The sequence below is a fragment of the Halichoerus grypus genome, chromosome 4 (genome assembly GCF_964656455.1).
Source record: "Halichoerus grypus chromosome 4, mHalGry1.hap1.1, whole genome shotgun sequence".
In the NCBI taxonomy this organism is placed as follows: domain Eukaryota; kingdom Metazoa; phylum Chordata; class Mammalia; order Carnivora; family Phocidae; genus Halichoerus; species Halichoerus grypus.
The window spans coordinates 129,259,214-129,274,512 of record NC_135715.1 but is presented as its reverse complement, the minus strand read 5'-3'; the positions used below and the strand labels follow the sequence as shown (position 1 = coordinate 129,274,512).

The 15,299-nt window shown below is 39.5% G+C and overlaps 1 protein-coding gene across 4 annotated transcripts in view; it reads left to right on the top strand.

Annotated features, from left to right (window-relative positions):
- Positions 1 to 10,600, top strand: part of TTC21B (tetratricopeptide repeat domain 21B) — an 81,602-nt gene extending 71,002 nt beyond the window's left edge. For 2 of the 4 annotated variants that reach the window (XR_013447197.1, XR_013447196.1), the window contains one exon: positions 2,685 to 2,698. Coding sequence is in view for 2 of the 4 variants with exons in the window: in XM_036090415.2 (XP_035946308.1) it covers positions 2,685 to 2,752; positions 4,189 to 4,266 (146 nt within the window). In the remaining 2 variants the exon portion in view is untranslated. Of the gene's footprint in view, positions 1 to 2,684; positions 2,753 to 4,188; positions 5,325 to 10,509 lie in introns of those variants that run through there. The other 2 variants (XM_078070928.1, XM_036090415.2) reach the window with 2 other exon arrangements.
- The last annotated feature ends 4,699 nt before the right edge of the window (positions 10,601 to 15,299 follow it).

The window sequence follows — 15,299 nt, the reverse complement described above, 5'->3', positions numbered from 1 at the left end:
TTACAAAAAAGAACAAATGAAAAGAGAGAGTTGAGTATGAGGAGATTAGATTTCATGGCCAAATGAGTTTGGAAAAGGCCGTTTTATTGGTCCATACCCCTCCTGACCTGTTGTACTAGAAATGAACAAGTTCCTGAATTATACTTAAGATTATGTATAATCAAGCTGGTTTTTATATTAGGCATTTTAGTAGTTGTTAACTCGGCCTTAAGGTGGCATCTGTCTTTAGCAGCCATGTCATGGTATGGACTCAGATTTAATTTGCAGTCCGATAGGTCATCTTTACATTAACTGCTGTTAGTTCAGGACTTCCCCCACCATGTATTTTTCTGGGTTCTGTTACTTTACTAGACTTGTATAGGGCAGAGGAACTAATACAGTACCATTTGTTGATGGTATTTTTCCTTCTCAAGTATCCTGTATCCTACAGAATCAAGTCAGCTTGTAAAATGAAAATTCCTTAAATGTCTTTAAAAATATATGTAATTTTGATACTTTATTCCATAGAAGGTATACATTTAGAAGTTAAATTATTTAAACATTCTATTCCTTGGAAGACTTCAGCAAATATAGAGATTCTAACTTATTAGTTCTCCCATTGTGTCATCTGTGTATTTTATAGATGATTTTATCAATTTCCCCGACTTCTCATTGGTAAGTTTTCTCTGAGGCTCTTAATTCATTCTTTAGTTTCTTCCTTAAGGTGGTCATTACATCTAACACCCGCAGTTGCCTGGCCAAGTTAACAGTGCATTTCACTTTTTCAGTTGTCAGGAAATCCTTCAAATTATGGTCTTGTTCTTTCCGTAAGATTCAGGCTTGAGTGCTATCACTGTGAGAAGCACCAGGAACGGAGAGCCAGGAAGAAAACACATCTATGTCTGCCCCTCTGCACCCATTCTCAGGGCACAGGGCACCACTAACTAGACTGTTCACAGTGTTCATGTTCCTCTCTCCACTCCCCTCCCCTGCTACCTTTTCCCCCCCTGATTACATAGTGTTGAATTTTTATAAGCTTGACAGGTGTAATGTGGCAGCAGTGCACATTTTCTTCGCCATTTCTGGCCCTTTATTTCCTCTCTCAGATTTTTTGGGCAAGGTGATCTGTCAAGTTTCTTCCAACATTAAAACTTTGTGCTTCCAATTTAGTAATTGACTAAATTGCTAATATATGTGTGGCACTCTAAAACTTTTAAAAGCATTTCACAAGTATTTCATTTGATCTTAAAACCACACTAGGAGTTGGGGGTGGGGTTCTGATGAGGAAACTTGAAATTGACAGCTCACCTGACTTGCTCAGGTCTCCAAGCTAGTCAGGAAGCCAGAAACCAAAACTGAAATCCAGGCTTTTTGGCTCTAGTTTCCATGTAAAGTATGATTGACATGGCATGACATCTTAAATTGTTTTCCTTTTTAAATGTCACCGACTTTATTTTTAGCCTGTTTTACATTTCCTTGGTAATGATATCAAGTTTAACTCTCTGAAACTTACTGTTTTCATCATTGACAGTTTTATAGGCATGTATGTTTATGTGTGTTTATATCAAATATTATGAATTTTAGATAATTCCTCTCTCTTACTGTTCACTACCTTATGATTACATTAGCCAGTAATTCTTTTCAAATATTTGTTTGAAATTAAAAAAAAAAAATGCTTTGGTACTTTTATTAGGGCCCAGGAGCAGCATTCAAATGTACCTAATTTATATTTGTAAGACGTAAAGTGAAATACCAAATTTATGAATTTTACATATTATTTTACACCATGGTATATCACTTCGCATTTGTGGGGTACAATGCCACCGTTACTTTCTTATCTCCTTCTGTTTGCTAACTCTCATAGCGTTCTTATGGAAAAACAGCAGTCCTTTAAGACTGTCTTAAAACCTTATTTTAAATGTATTTGAACCCTGGCACTTTAGTCTCAGTACTTGCGATAGTTGTTACTTACGGTTGATGTGGAATGTCTGACGACTGCTCTACCCTCTTCTGGGCGGCTGTCCTAACTGCTCTGCCCTGTCACGTTGTACTCTGGTCTGTCCATTCCTGCGGCTCCCACCACTGCCTGTTATGAGAGCAGCTTCCTCTGCCTAAGAGTGTTCGCGCCTCAGTGCAGGCCTCCTCCCTCTGACTGCAAGCGTTGCTGACACCCGCCCCCTCCCTATCCAGGTTTCCTGCTCTAGGGCTCTTGGCCCGTACCTTGCTTTCATACCATTTATCTCACTTTGGAAAGTGGTAACTTACTTGCGTGATTATTGAAATAACCTACACTATTTCCTATAGACTGCAGACCTCCTGCCTGTAGGAACAGTGTCCCTGACATGTTAAGGGCGAAACAAATCTGTGCTGTCTAAATGGACAGCTGTGCTATCGTTCACTGTCCGGTGGTGAGTCTGCACTATAACCTGACATAAATGGGACTTTGTTAGTAAGTTACAAAAGCCGTCTTGCAGGATGGCAGTCTTCTCACTGCAGGCCTCTTTCCAGCTCCATTTTCTGTCGTACCTGTTCTCCCTCCCGTCATCCCATCACCTCTCTCTTCTCGTGTGCTCACCAGCCTTCTTTTAGACTTCTCCCATGAGTAAGCAAACAAAGGAGGAGGCAAAAAAGGTGATGCTAGCCGTGTGCTCTGTAAATAGTACTACATCATTATGGCTTGCTTTTTTTTTTTTTTGTCTTAACAGGATACAAACTGGCGTTTAATTACTTAAAAGCAAAAAGATATGTGGATGCCATTGACATATGTCACCAGGTAACACTTCAATTTAGATGTCTTAAAACTTTTCAGCTGCACGATTTCCTACTTTTAGTTCATCTCAAGATGTACATGAATAGAGGTAGAGGATGTTGTGTTTTGGTTAAATGACTCATCAGATACATCTGAGAGAGATTACCACCTTTCCAAGTTTAGAAAATGATCAAGTTTCCTTAAACATGTTTTTAATTGGGGCTCCAATAATAAAATGTTTCTATCAAGTGAAAGACAGAGGCTAGAGGAGAAGCATGTGAAATAAAACTACTGATTCTCCAAGCCATTGTTCTGAATGAAGTTCTTGTGAACGTGTCCAAGTCTGGTTAGTAGAGAATTCAGATTTATAAATTAGAGATAAGAGGTATTTCTGTTATTTAGAAGTCATTCGATTACATTTCTGTAATTGATCCCTAACTAAACGATCCCTTACTAAAATGACAAATACTTAAGTTACACTTTTAGAATTTGCAGCTTCTTTATATATACATTGTTTTGTTTTGTTTTTTAAAGATTTTATTTATTTGACAGAGAGAGACACAGTGAGAGAGGGAACACAAGCAGGGGGAGTGGGAGAGGGAGAAGCAGGCTTCCTGCAGAGCAGGGAGCCCGACGCAGGGCTCGATCCCAGGACCCTGGGATCCATGACCTGAGCCGAAGGCAGACGCTTAACGACTGAGCCACCCAGGCGCCCCTAGAATTGGCAGCTTCTTTATATATACATTGTCTCGCTGATATATAAGGCATAGCCCCATTGTTCCAGATAAGGCATTATATTCAACATTGTTAGGAGCTCCAAGAAAAGCTCCTTAGAAAAGAATTATGTAATGTCTCCTACCCCAGATCGCTGTCTCAGCATCATTATAGCAAATACGTGGCTTCAGTGATTGCTATTGATTACTGAACTCTGTAAGGCAGTATTTCACATTAAGGTTAAGGTTGTGCATTAATGTAAGTTATACATTAGAATCATTTGTGGAATTCTTTTAAAAATGACTATCTCCCCACTCCTAGACTCAGTAGACCTGGAAATTTATATGTTTCAAAATCCCTCCAGGTAAATCTGATGTGTGCTCCTGGTCAAAAATAACTCTGTAAGGGTTTTTTAAATATCATATGAATAGCCCAAATTTTCTAAATACTTAAAATCATTGATACATACTTGTTTTTTTGCAACTGATCTATTAAGGAAGTAAGTATATTTGTTGTATTTCCCACATGTATTTGTATTCTATTGTTGTCATCTAATTACTATTACTATGAGTTATGTCACATTTCAGCTGTCACCTTTAAGAAGGGTTGTTATATTTGTAGTATTAATACAATGAAATCTCAACTGTAATGCTCATTTCTAGCAAGTTTTGTAGCTCTCCAGTTCTCAGTAATCATTTACAAGTTCTCATGCTTTAGTTTTGTTTTTTGTTTTTTTGTTTTTGCAGGTTCTTGAAGCACATCCAACTTATCCAAAAATCAGGAAGGATATACTTGATAAGGCCCGTATATCTTTGAGGCCTTGAAAAGTGTTTTAATTCAGTTTGTTGGTTATGCAGGAAATGACAGGCCTCAGTTCTTATAGTTCAGAATAGGTTTGAGCTAAAACTTTGTAACAGAAGCATACTTTTCTTTCTCCAGCAGAGGCTGCTATTGTATATAAGGAGAAATGCTATGTCAAATGGCTGGGTTTCTGATGGAGAAGGTCAGTGGGAGCTGGTTTATTTGATTGGCTTTCTTGATTAGGAGCAGATTTAGTGTCTCTGTGGTAAAGATTATAACCCATTTCTATAAAGAATATTTTGTTAAATACGAGGTAATTAAGTATCCTATATCTTTTCTAAGGAATATTAGTTGTTTATTTCAGGAAATACATTCAAAATGCTTTTGTTCTTTGTTAAAATTTTTTGTAACATTCTCTGTTGTTTCAAAGGTTTGAGAAAATGTTCTTGTAAATAATGTATGAAAAGAAAAAGTATATTTTAATAAAAACTTTATAAATGTATGGTTTGTATTGCTGTTGGAACTCAAAAGACATGGTAAGTTTTGCAAAATCAGGGTAAGCTCCCCTAAACAATTTGCACTGTTAATGAGTAGTTGGAATATGTGACATTCCTAGAAAAATCTTTTTGGAAAAGTGTAAAGAATGGGAGCTTCCATTCCCTTTGTTGAACTCATTCTTTCTGCTTTCGATGCCAATGTGATCTTAAGAAATAATCTGGATGTGAAATCAGTTGAAATAGGTAAACTCTCAGAGCAATAATTCACCTTAGCCCAAAGACTAGATCTCTTGATGGCACTTGAGACACGGTAACATCTGGCCGGGAAGGGTGACAGGACAGTTTTGGTCAGCAGGGACTCCCAGGCACACCCTGTGAAAACAGCTGCTTCCCCTACCGTGCCTGCCACCCTCTGGCATAGCGGCTCTCAGCCTCTCAGGTTAAATTTAACCTAATCTTAATCAACTCAGTGTTTAGCATTATTTCTGACTTGTTGTCTACATCTTTTTCAGTTGTCTTTAAAAATACCATAAATAGGGTCTACTCTTTCATTTGCATTTCCAATAAATGCAGAGTATTTTTAAGTCGCTTGTTGCTTGTAAGTGTCCTATGTTTATTTTTTTTGAGCTATATTCTCTTGTTTTTGACTACTTCTGCAATTTTCCAAAGTCCTTCTAATTCCAGTTATACGTCATAAAATTCTCATCATTCTTCTTTTTCACCTACCTTATTTATGGCATTTCATGAAAATATTTAAGAGCATTTATGAAGCATTTCATATCTGTTAGAACACTTTCATGTGTCTTATTACAGTTGATCACCAGAACCCTAGAATGTGTGATTCTGGAACTGCGGCAGATTAGCTCTTTCTTTGTAATTCAGCCTGAATGGACGTTGTTAAGGATATTATATAACAGAGTACCTTAAGTAGTTCCAGTGAATTTGCATCATGGAATGCTAGAGTCCTGGAAATTGGATAGAGAAAGTAGAACATCTTTTCTCCCAGCAAGACACTTCCAAATCAGTCTTCCTGTCTGTAAAATGGGGAGTTTGTTTTTGTTTCTTTAGCAACCACTTAATATTTTGCACCTGCCATTTGTGAGGTACTATTCTAAGAACTTTACTTACATTATGTCTTCTAATTCACACTCAGCTTCCCAGAGAAATAATACCCTTATTTTTCAGATGAGGACGATGGAGTTTCAAACTAAATGATTTGCCCAAGGTCACAGAAAAAGTGTCAGAATCTGGATGCCATACTGACCCAGACAACTTCAAAGCTCACGCCCTGTTTCCTATATTAAGACATTTTGCATCAGTAAGAGGGATTGTGTCTATAAGAAAAAATTCTCTTGTCTACATCTGGCTAGCAGAAGAAACTAAGTGTTCTATCACAGAGCTAGTCAAGTAATGAGGAACAAGATGAACTGAGTGGAGTGAACAGCTCTTACAAACGTGAAATTACCGAAAGGAAGTCTAGCTGAGGAGTAGTGTAGTGCGGCAGTTAAGTACATGGATTTGAAATCAGACCAGCCTGGGTTTCAGCTGGGCTCTACCACTTACTAGGTGTTTAATCTTTCTCAAGTTATGTAGGTTCTCTGAGCTTCTGTTTTCTCATCCATAAAGAAGCATATAAGGATAATCTGCCTCAGGTCGTTGTGAGGATTAAATGAGAAAACATACATAAAACGCGTAATGAACCTGACTCACTTAGGCTCTTAATGAACAGTGGCTCTACTTATTTCTTATGAGTGGAACAGGGCCAAGTAGTAACTGCAACTGAGAAAAACCTTCACAGAAGAAAAAAATGAAGTCCAGGGTGAGATAAAAAGGACAAGTGAGTTCCCCAAGACTGCTCAGCCGAACGGGATTCAGGGTTCTCATTCATGCTTGCCCTCCTCCCCACCCTACTCCTTCTTTTTTCCCCTCTGTCCTCTCCCCTCCCCACACCAAACACTGTGCTGTACTCTTTACATGCATAATCTCTTTTCATCCATCTCTGCCTTTGCTCTAGCCTCCTCTAACCTGGGGTTCTCTCCCTGCTCTCCTCTCCCTTACCCTGCTTCCTGTCTCCGAGCTTCCTGCTCTAGGCTTATTCTTTCTTTCTTTCAGGTGTCAGTTTATTGTCACCTCATCAGAGGCCATGTCCACGTCCGGGCCCAAAGTCTAAAGCAGCCATCCTGTCATGCTGTATCTTATCACCCTTTTTAAACTGTTTAGCGCTTAACCAGTCTCTGATGTCTTCTTGTTCACTGAGGCGTGGTTTATGACCAGGCCTTACGTGACCTACCCAAGATCACGTATCGAGGAAAGCGGGAACTCAAACTGCTAGTTGAAGGAATCAGGTGAAATGAGAGTTTGGGGGCTGCGCTAAGGACAGAGAGCAGAGGAGCACAACATGAAAGAATCTTCTATCAACCTCGGATCAGAATACCATCCCCTCATGGTGAGGAAGCAGTTACAAGTTTAATGCACTTTGACCTTAAGCCAGCTAGTATGATGAACTGGGTCCCAAGAAGAAATAGCTTTCTTCCCTAGAAGTCAAGAACCTAGAGCAGTTCTGGAAGGGTTTTCCGCATGCACAGCTGAGGAAGCTACGTTGAACCTTGCATTAGGGTACATCTAGTCCCTACTAGAGTAGTAGAGTCGCTGTGGAAACCAAATGACCAATTAAGACTGACAGAAACTTTTAGTTTGGGACTGGAGACAAGTGACTAGCCTTATAATAGGATTATATAGCACTGCTAGCGCTGATGAAGTAATACACGAAAGACTGGCAAAGGTGCAAGGAAGCTAACATGTTCATACTCTGCTGGCACAGTGTAGTCAGCCTTCCTGAAGGGCATTCGGCAGCATGAATTAAGAGCTTGTCCTTTGAGTAATCGCACTTAGGAAAGTTTTTCATGGGAGATATTCAGAAATTTCTCAAAATTTTTCAGTTAAAAAAAATGTAACAGCAAAAAGCTTATTTTTTGTTTTTTGGGTTTGTTGTTGTTGTTTTTGTTAGCAAAACACTCAACATAAAGGAAGTGGTCAAATATATTAAAGTTTACCCAATAATGGAATACTATGTAGTCATCAAAACTATTTTCAAAGATGTTTTTATGTGTTTTTTAAAACTTCTCAAAGATTTTTAACTGCTAAAGTTCTCAAAAAATAATAAGCGAAATAGCAGGAAACATAACTCCATATAAAATATTAACTTGGAAAAAAATAGATGCATGGATATAAATACATACAAAACCAGAGGAAACTAACCCAATTTTTGGGAGGCGCTTAGGTGGCTCAGTCAGTTAAGCGTCTGCCTTCGGCTCAGGTCATCATCCCAGGGTCCTGGGATCGAGTCCCGCATCAGGCTCCCTGCTTAGCGGGGACTCTGCTTCTCCGAACTCTCCCTCCACCCCCCCACCTGCCCGACTCATGCTCTCTCTCAAATAAATAAATCTTTTTTTTTTTTAAAGAAATTAACCCAAATTTTAACTCATTATATCTGAGTGCCAAAATAATCAGAAATGTATTTATTTTACAAGTTAGCTGCAATGAACATATACACTAAAAAAATTTGTGGTTTTTTTTTTTAGAGAATAACGTTCTCAAACTTGCTTCTTGCTGACTGTTTAAAGTTCTTTAGCTGAGCAAAGATGAGTAGGAAAAACTAAACAAAAGCTAACATTCTTTCAACTCTTAACACCCACGCTTTACTACTAATTGTTTATGCAAAATGTAATCTGGTTTATTTCACTTGTCAGAGGAAAAGATTCAGGATGTAGAAGATAAAAAAAGACTGCGGGAAATGTTAACAGGGGTGGTAATAGCCATGATAATAGGAGAACATGGGATTACTAAAGAGGCTAGAAGTTTCTCTCATCAAAATGGGTAAAGAGCACAGTCTCGCAACTGCAGAAAAATTGAGAGCAAAGCCAGTTCTCTGCAGTTTTAGCTCATATTCTAATAAAGTTCTAGTGATGATCCTACCAAATTCAATAAGAAGCCAGTGGAAATAACTGAACTCACACAGGGCCACAGTGTGGTTGTTCAGTTTTGTGTCCTGAACCTCCCCCCCCTTGGAGGAAGAGGGCCCCCTCTTCTAATCTGAACAAAGATTCCTTGTAGGTTAGTAACAGCCCTGTGAATGGAAGGTGAGGCGTTACGGACAGCAGACAGCCTAGGAAATGTTCAGATACAGAGCTGAGGGTAAGGGCTTGGGGGGCATGCTGGCTGCAGAGTCCTGTGACGGGACCAGTGTCTTGCTTCGTTTCTCTGGTTTCTAAGATCGGAGCTACTTGAGCATCTTGGAATATTTAAAGCCAACAGATATTGAAGATACAAGAAAGAGAAGAGGGGAAAACTGGAGTAGGAAAAGGGTGAGGGTCTGGGGGCGTTTAGAAGAATTAGAGTTTGCAGGGATGTGTGATTTTTGTAAGGAGAATATCAGAACCAAAAAACTGCAGAAAAGAGGTCTGACAGATAAAGGTGGCCTCGGGAGCCCTTATGCTAATTGGCTCCAATAATTTTGTAATAAATAAAATGGACTTTGACCTAAATGCAGTACCACTGCTTCATATGCATGGAATTTGGGGGCCTCTGTTTTCCTTGGGCTCTGAAGTATTTTTCACTTACTTCCAGGTTCCTGGTGGTGGTTGCTGGAAGTCTGCCTGCCAGATTAGAGGGGGGTTACTGTAACATAATAAATCATAGTTATGGGCGGAAAAAAGTGCTACCCACCTTTTAATACTCTTCTTAAGAACCAGATGTTTTCTAGAAAAATGCTTCACTCTACAATCTGCCTTACAGTGCACATAAATGAATCTGGCACCATGCCCACAAAAGCAATATGATCCCATAAATGAAAGCTGAGTAATGAGCAGGTTCTAAATGTCTTCCTTCCGAGTGGTATAACCTTAGAAGCTATGGCAATCTTTAAACCAAACTGTTTTCAAATAGTGTGCATGTTATTTTTATCTTTCTTCAAACAAATTGTTTTGGCAACGTAAAAGAAACTCTGTTTAAAAAAAAAAAATAAGGGTATTTTAAGAAGGTAATTACTATTTCAGTTTCCGCCAAAGGCAGGCTACTTTTATTTTTAATGGGTAAATGATGTAAGAAGTTTAAAAAAAAAATTTTTTTTTTAAGTCACTAACAGAGCTGGGAAGTAGTAGTATGCTCACTTTTAATGAGCCAGGGTAAGAGGTTCTGCTCCCCAGTTAGAGATTAAACTTTCTTTGAAAAACTAAGTTTAAAAACTTGGAAGGAAAAAAAATGTGCTAAAATGCTAAGCAGTTATATAAATGCTCTTTTCAAACACTTTAAGTTAAATACTTGAAATTGCTTTAGTTAATGAATAAAAACTTCTCCCGACATATAATTTCTTGAAAAACGTCTGACCGATTTTTCACATTGACTTAAGTCACAAATTGCAGAGGACATTTGGAGGGGAATTGAGGAATTGGGAAAGTCCAGGATTTTGAGAACACCCGAGAGCAAAGTTAAAATGATTGAACATATGCCCCACAAAGAGGCAAGAGGAAGAAATGTTACAAACAGGGTGTGTCTGGATCCTGCTAGCACTTCTCTGTGCTAAACACATAACTCTTAAGTTATAGTGTCGGATCTTTTTGTACGCTTTTGTTATTGTTGTTTTCATAGATTTCTTAAAATGTCAAATATTCATTATTTTAGTTCCAGTACAAATTGTTTTTATTTTCACAAAAATAGAATTTTTTTTTCTTTTTTGGTTGACTTTAACTTTTCATTTGGAAATCTTTTCAGACTTACAGAAGTTGCATGAATAAGAAGAGTACAAAGACTACCCACCTGCCATTTACTCAGATATAAAAATATTGCCACTGTCTTACCTCAAGGCTCCATCCTGTGTGCCTTCTCTGTGTGGTTACGTATGTTTCTGTATACGTTGATGCATACACACTTAGATACTCATACCCATACATAGAATTTTTTCTGAGCATTTTGAGAGTAAGTTGCATATATTATACATGCCCCTGTTCTCCTAAGTACTTTCTTGTGTATTTCCCAAATGGAAATCCTTCTCCAATCACAGTACAGTCGTGAGCTTGAGTAAATTTAACATCGACACAGGAATTTTAATCTCCCACTCTACTTCCAGTTGGTGCCATAATGTCCTCTATCCCATAGCATCCTTTTCCTCCAATCTGGTTCCACTCTGGGATCGGGGACTGCATTGCTTGTCATGCCTCTTTAGTCTTGTTTAAAGCTGGGGCAATTCCCACAACCTTTCTCTGTCTTTTGTAACACAGCCATGTCTGAAGGATACAGTCATCCAGCCCTTTTCTTTATTGTAGAGTTGTTCCTCATTTGGGGATAGTCTGATAGCTCTTCACGGTTAGATTTACACTGAGCACACCTGGCCATAATCCTGTATAAGTAATGCCTTGTCCTTAGGGTATCCTCTGGAAGCACACAGTGTCCATCTGTCCTGGTTGATGACATTAATTTTGATTACCCAGTCAAATTTTCCCACTCTGGAGTTGTTAGTGTTTTCCCTTGTAACTAGTAACCAATCTGTGAGGAGATACTTTTAGATCATACAAATAGTCTACTCTTCTTCAAAAATATTCCCTAGGTTAGCATGATTCTTTCCTGATCTCTTCTTTACCATGATGGTTATAAAAGACAGTCCCGTCTGTCATCAGCACATTCTCCACATGTACCAACCAGTCAGCCCTCAGCATTTTACTGTAAGCAAGAGCCCCTCCCTTTCTTACTTATTATTTTTTACTTTTTATGAATTAATCTGTTATTTATGGATTCATGAATTCTTTTTATTCCCCCCCAATGACTCATAAGTCACTAATGTCCTTATTTTGGTGCTTGAATTGTTTCAGATTTGGCCAGCGGGACCTGCATTAAGCTGGCTCCTCTGGCCTTGGGACATGCCCCCATCATTTTTTTTTTTCCTTTTTGAGCACTTCCCTACTTTCTAGTATAACAAAATGTCTTAGGTTGAACTTCTAATTGTCCTTCCCCAGCCCTGCAGTCAGCAGTTTCTCCAAGGAGCCCTGGTTCCCTTTAGTGAGGGGATGGTGTTAGAGATCAAGATCTTACTGCTAAAGTGCTCACTGCTACTAGGGTGAATTGTTTCTAAACACTCTGAGCAGGGGCGCCTTGGGGGCTCAGTCGGTTAAGTGTCTGACTCCTGGTTTCAGCTCAGGTCACGATCTCACGGTCATGAGATAGAGCCCTGTGTCAGGTTCTGCACTCAGCGGGGAGTCTGTTTGAGATTCTCTCCCTCTCCCTCTGCCCCTCCCCTTGCTCACTCTCTCTCTCTTTCTCAAATAAATAAATCTTCTAAAAAGAAATGTAAACACTTTGAGCAAATAAAAAACATGCATGCATATGCACACGTACACATGTATACACATATATGTGTGCACATACACATGAATGCACAAATAAATACACACACACATATTTTAGAAATCACAAAACTACATCCATTTCTCCAATTCCGATTTATCATCTTGGGTTCTTTCTTGCTTTCCCCCAGTCTTCATTTGTACCTCCCTTATTCCACAGTGAGACCTTGAGTCCCAACAACCTCAACATATTTGTTCATTTCTTCAATCCTATAATCCATCTAAAATAGTTTCAGAATTGCTTCACCCAACACTCGTGACAAAAAACAAACCTACTAAAGACCTCAAGATTTGTTTGCTGTCCCCCACCTTCCTCAGCACCACCAATTTTGATTGATTTTAATGTTGATAAATTTAACAACCTATCTTAAAGTGTTGCCATAAGCATTTTGCAGTGGTATGAGGTATTTTAAAAATCAAACTAAATAATTTATTGCTGACAAGAGTGTATGCTTTGCTTCATAAACCAGCTTTGCAATCTCCCTCCAAATATTCATCTACTTGGAAAATAAATGCCATCCCTTCCCACACTAACCAGTGTCATATTAATGATGTAGTGGCAGGAAGGAGAATAGGAGACTCTGGAGCTTAAGCAAAACATCACGTTCTGAGGACTGAGAGTTGAGTGTTTTGTTAAAAATATGTAGCAGATCTTATTATCATAAACTGATTTCTGTTTGCCCTCACGTATTTTCAGACCCTTTGCTATGATAGTTTATGTGGCAGTTATAAACATCTCTAAAAACATAGGAGATTTTGCTTCCTAGATTATTCAAAATACAAGTTTCTAGATTTATAGCCACTAACACCATTTTCCCCTCAACCTGCCCTTTCATACTGTTGCCTTTTTCATTGAGAGAATCCTGGTCTTTGCTGGAAAAAGTTAGATGTATTTCCCTTAGTCTTTATTTTTGTATTTACATTTTATAGCTATTTTATTGCGTCCTACGGCCTCACAAAATGGTTTTGAATAGCAGAGCTGCAGAGCTGACGGGGAGGTCAGCTATGTTAATTTCAAAGAGCCCCAGTCTTCGGTGTGAGGTTGCCTAGCAACCCATCTCTCAGGCCTCCTTTGTGGATGCGAGAAGAGGAAGCAATTCTTCTATACACTCTCAAGCCGAGATGGTTTTATAAAGTGAAAAACCTTTCGCAAAGGGTCCAACACAACCCGTCTCTGCTTTTCTGCCCACTTTGTACACTTCACACATGATGAGAGCAGTGTTCCATCCTTTGATGCCTTAGATCTGGTACAGATACAAAACAGAGCTACACACGCTATGGTCAAACAGTGGAAGTGACCTGTATCCCTATGTTAAATCGAGACACGTTAATTAAACCACTCGCCTTTCCCTTTCTCTTACATGAAAGCATACTTTCCCCTCAAGTTCTAAAAGCCAGTTATGTTAAATGAAACTGCAACTGCCTGCTGAGCATCAGTTACCATAGCGACGCAGGCAAGAGTGGTGGTTTTCTCCTTAGGCACAGGATGGCTGAAATGTGTTCAACCAGGGATTCATGCAGCTTGCTGACTAGAAATCAGGCAGCTGGGAAGAACCTGTTCTATTCCCTTTTCTCCACACTAACTTGAAAAAAAATAACTAACCCCTCTGCTGTTTTGCCAAAGCTATTTGCTTTTTAGAACTGAACTTCAGTGGGTGGCAGAATTGCCCTAACTGAAGGCACATAAGAGAAGGAGGGGACGATAATGCAATGCCAGTGTAAGCCCACATGGGCAGCAGAGACACGTAGAGAAGAGTATTCTAGAAGATACGCTGCCCTTTCAGACATTCAGAAAATAAAAAGTAAAAATAACAGCTAGAAATGCATGTTATTTTCACATTGTGAAAATATTGATGGACAATGTTTGGAACCATTTATGATCCCCTAACTTTATTTTCTAGGCAGACGATGCTATTCAGGAGAACATTATGGCTCAGATCAATATTATTTAATGGAGAGTCTTCATGATTGCTAGTTAAATCAGGTAGAGGGTAAAATGCCTTGTGCCATTCTCGCTTGCCTCCAATTATGGCTGAGAAGGGGGAGGCAGGAGACCATAGTGGGCTCTGGAGTCAGACAGCCTGGCTTCAGTCCTCTGCCGCTTGCCAGTGGTGGGATTTGGGACAAGTTGCTTAAGTCCCTGACGTCTCTTTCCTAACATTTGAAATGGGCCTAAAAAGGAGACTGTTGACAGTGTGAAATAAGAAAATCTATGTAAAGCTACCTGGCTGTCGCTATGAATCTGGCTCCGTCAATCACCCGGCACTTATTGAACACACAGTACGGGCCCAGCATTGTGCTCAACGTGAGAGGGATCCCGAGGTCCCAGCCGGAAAGAGGGCAGCCACGTGTGAGTGACGCCTGCAGGTTTTCCCCCTTCCCGCCTCCAGACATTCCAATTTGGTTTGTCATTGTCACGGATACTCCATCCCTATGACACGGCTCGCCCTGGGGTCTGCCTCCAGGGCCAGGTCATGGGCAAACTGCTATTGTACAGCCAGATTTTGCTTTCTGCCCAAACTGGTGTTGCCAACACCCTCAGTCACCCTTTCATCAAACTGGAGCTCTGCCTCAGTGGAGGGAGTTCAAATAGTGGGCGACCACCTCTGAATGCACTTCCAAAAGAGCCGCCAAACTGTTTTCAGCAACGACACAACATGGAAAGTGTAAGAATTTCCCAAGTGCCTCTCTTGGGCACTGTTTTCTGGCAACATTATATCTTCTATACAAATCATTGGCATAATTCCTAGAAAGCATTACCTCTTAAAAATTCAGATCATTTAGTCTAATCCCTTCATTTTACATATAAGGAAGAGAGCTCAGGGACACTGATTAATTGATCCAGCTCATTTGGAGCTCTATATATGTACATGATACTATATATACATACACATGCACACACATACACTCATATAAATATACACATATATAAGGAGAATAAGTCTTACAGATTTTTTTTTTATGTTTGTCTCAAAGGAGACTCCAAACTCCCCATTATCATTAGTGATTACAATTTGCAAGTAACAGAAACCAACACAGAATGGCCCAAGTTACACATGAGGTTCTTAGGACCTCATGGAGGGCTATGAAGGTCAGCACTGGAGCTAGGAGGTGGGAAGGAACTGGAACCACGAATTGGAATGTGGGCAGGACTCTACCCCTTTT